Raw genomic sequence first — 3,207 nt, forward strand, 5'->3', positions numbered from 1 at the left:
TTCTAGTCTTAACGACTACTCAAAGCGCACAAATACCATACAGTTAAAATACAGACATTGACATCAAAATGGAGACAAACACACAATGTATGTCATATACTGCAGATATTCAAAGGGCAGATAGTGAGATCTTAATACAAAAATAGAAGGTGGAAAATGTGAATGTCTGTATAACGGACATCCCCCTATCAGAAACACATATCACATGCTAGTCTTTTTTTAGGATGGCAACCATGACTACACCAAACACACAGACACCCCTTTATGCACACACACAAACATGCAAACACTGTCCTTCCCCCCCATCCAAGCAGAAATAACAAAGACAGTCTGAACTCCGCTGACGTGCTCACACAGCGGCTTACGCTGCATCAGCTGTTTGTTTTTAAGCCCAACAGCAGCACTGGCAGCGTACACACAGATGATGTGGACAAGACTAAGAACTGAGAGTCAGCAAGCAAAAAAGGCTGCACACAATCCAGGGATTGACTCCCTTATGGGTCTATAGTAAATAGTCGTTGTAGTCCACGTCTTTGTTGTAATTTGTGACATCACCTGGTTGTCTAAGGCCTGGTCAATGGTCAACCAGGCAGACTCAGTTGAACAATGTGGTGTCAATCTTTGTAGTCAGACCCCATGTGTCCATTTGTAAAAGCAACAGCAGCCATTATCTTACTCTGAACATTCAATGCTCATCTTAACAAGGTCTCTGATTGACTCTTTAATAGTATACCCAGCCATTACATTTAATCTTCAAACAAGCCTAAGAGTCTACAGCCATGCTAGCTCTGTGAGGCTGTGTTCACATCATATGGGGTGAATGGCAGAGATGGGTGAAATTCCTATGTTAACAACTACTAGCTTTCACATAATCAAGTTGACTATATGATAAAAGAGTTGGTCGTGAGATGATTAAAATACTGTGCAATGACAAATACCATATAATTTGGGTTTGATCACATTTAACGATGGCCTTTGACTGATGTTAGCAATATTTGTTTGGATTTCAGGCACTTTACTGTTAGTAAGTGCCAAGTCAGATATATTGATACTAAAGTCAACCTGCTGGTGACGCTAGACAAAAAGTCAAAGAATTACCAAATTCATTGAGATTTGTCTTCTGGGCACAATAAATGTTTGTACCAAATTGCATGTCAATCCACCCAATAGTGGTGGTTATATTCAGTCTAGACTGAAGTGGTGGACTGACTGTACAACCAACATTGCTGTCCCTAGAAATGAGCAGCTAGCATGGCAAATAATTCAATCAGAGATCAAGAAGAGAGAGCAGGGGTCATGTGCTAAAGATATGACTTATTGATTGGTGTCCATCGAGATAACATTTGACTTTGGCAGCCAACAATTCAGTAGATAGAGATAGCAGGCACTCAGCATTCACTGTTTGTCTTGGCAAATTGGATATACTGGTTGATTTAATCAGCAACAATCAGTAAACTTCAACAATTTCATCCTCTCTCACATGATTTTACTCCACTTAGTGATTTACTGCATTACCCCAAAGTCAATTCATAGGAAACACTTCACTTGTCAAAACAAAACATGTCAGTGAGAAACCTGTGAGGAAGTGTGGTTAACTGGAACTGGCCTGTTCAGTGGGCGATACGTGTATGAGTGTAAGAGAAAGGTATTTGACAGCAGCAACGTTACAGGAAGAAGCATGGAAACTTTCTGCATTGCAGCCTCTCTGCTCTCTCTCTCTCTCCTTATGTCAGTTTATACAGCTAGAGGGGGATATGATTAACCTATGACACGCCTCTGAGTGGGCGACATTTAACAACAACGGCAGGGGAAAACTCAGAGGTACTTACGCTTTTTTGATGTCCTCTTGTGTTGCATTTTTCTGGACTCCTAATGTCTGGTAGTATTCCAGCATGGTTGTGTCCTGTGTGAGGGTCCTCAAGGCCTCTGTGGAAAGAAAGTAAGGTTCTGTTAAGACATGTTAGCTTGGAGAGATAGAGCCCAACAAACTACAACTGAGTGTAGCCATGTGTGTCGGACAAGATAGCTCCCTTCCAGACCTGTGGGACAAATCTGTAAAGGGGAGGGAGGGAGCAATAGCACTAAACAGGGTGACAGTACCCAACAATGTAATCAACTGTACTGAAATAGAGATGCAGGGAGGAGGACGGCTAAGCTAATACAAGCCCAGCCAAATTACATAACAAGCGGGTGATCATCCCTTTCCTGGAGGCGGCAGGAGAGAAAATGTAAATCATGTTTTTGAAATTTGGAGATAACTATAAAGACCATGTTTTTTTTATTTAATGACTTAATGTTAAAGTTCTAAAGTCTAGCCTCTCAAAACAAGACAGAACAGGTCCGATGAAAAACTATTAGAAGATATTCGAGTAGTCTACTTTATTTAAGCCCTAGATTTTACTCATTTTTTGTTAAATTACAACACAGAGAGAGTGACCTGCACCAACACGTCATTGTCATCAAAGCCATGCGCTCAAAATATCTTCTGCACTTTGTACCTAGTTGGCTAGGAATATAATAAAACCTGCAGCCAACATCCTGAGTCTTGTATAGCTACCAAATTATTGAAAACTAAATATATACTGTAATCAAAGTTATTTTACCAGCATTTATATTTATCATATTCAAATGTCCTATGTGTAGTGACTCTAACAAAAAACTGTGTAAATCATAATTTGGGGATCAATTAACAGTATAAATTATGGGTCAAACTGGCCAAGGTAACATGTAAAACCTGTGTCCAGTCTGCCAGCAGAGAGAGGCAACGGGGCGTCAGGCAGAGGCTTATGCACATCTTGATCATCAGCACGTGATCATTTTATGAACCAGTTTGTACGGTGATTTGTATTTTTTATTTCCTCAGCCTTGCAAATGGAAAAAAGGCCCATTTTAATTCAGATTGGCCCAATTATGTGCATTGATTTATTCTTTTGGCCCCTCTGTAGTAGACTACCTTTCCATAAAAATACTAAACATCTACATCACTTGTTGATATATAGCCTACCTATCAATTGTTGTGCAAATCACACAGGGGGAGCAGGATTTTAGAATCGTTTGTTATTAAGAGGATAACACTTTATCATTTCAATATGTTTTTGTTAGGTCTGTTGCTGGTTGCACCCTGTCTCTGCCCTCCTCCCCTCTGTCTGTCATTGATTATAGGAGTGAAACCTGGTGTGTGGGAGTCAAGGTTCCAGCTGCAGCTCA

General features: G+C 40.3%; 1 protein-coding gene across 3 annotated transcripts in view; it reads right to left on the reverse strand.

Moving 5' to 3' along the window:
• dnajb6b (DnaJ heat shock protein family (Hsp40) member B6b) overlaps positions 1 to 3,207 on the reverse strand; it is an 11,150-nt gene that overhangs the window by 7,004 nt on the left and 939 nt on the right. For all 3 annotated transcript variants that reach the window (XM_032504347.1, XM_032504348.1, XM_032504349.1), the window contains exon 2: positions 1,830 to 1,926. In XM_032504347.1, coding sequence (XP_032360238.1) covers positions 1,830 to 1,926 — 97 coding nt within the window. The remainder of the gene's footprint in view (positions 1 to 1,829; positions 1,927 to 3,207) is intronic.

This window comes from Etheostoma spectabile, chromosome 22 (assembly GCF_008692095.1).
Source record: "Etheostoma spectabile isolate EspeVRDwgs_2016 chromosome 22, UIUC_Espe_1.0, whole genome shotgun sequence".
Classification (NCBI taxonomy): domain Eukaryota; kingdom Metazoa; phylum Chordata; class Actinopteri; order Perciformes; family Percidae; genus Etheostoma; species Etheostoma spectabile.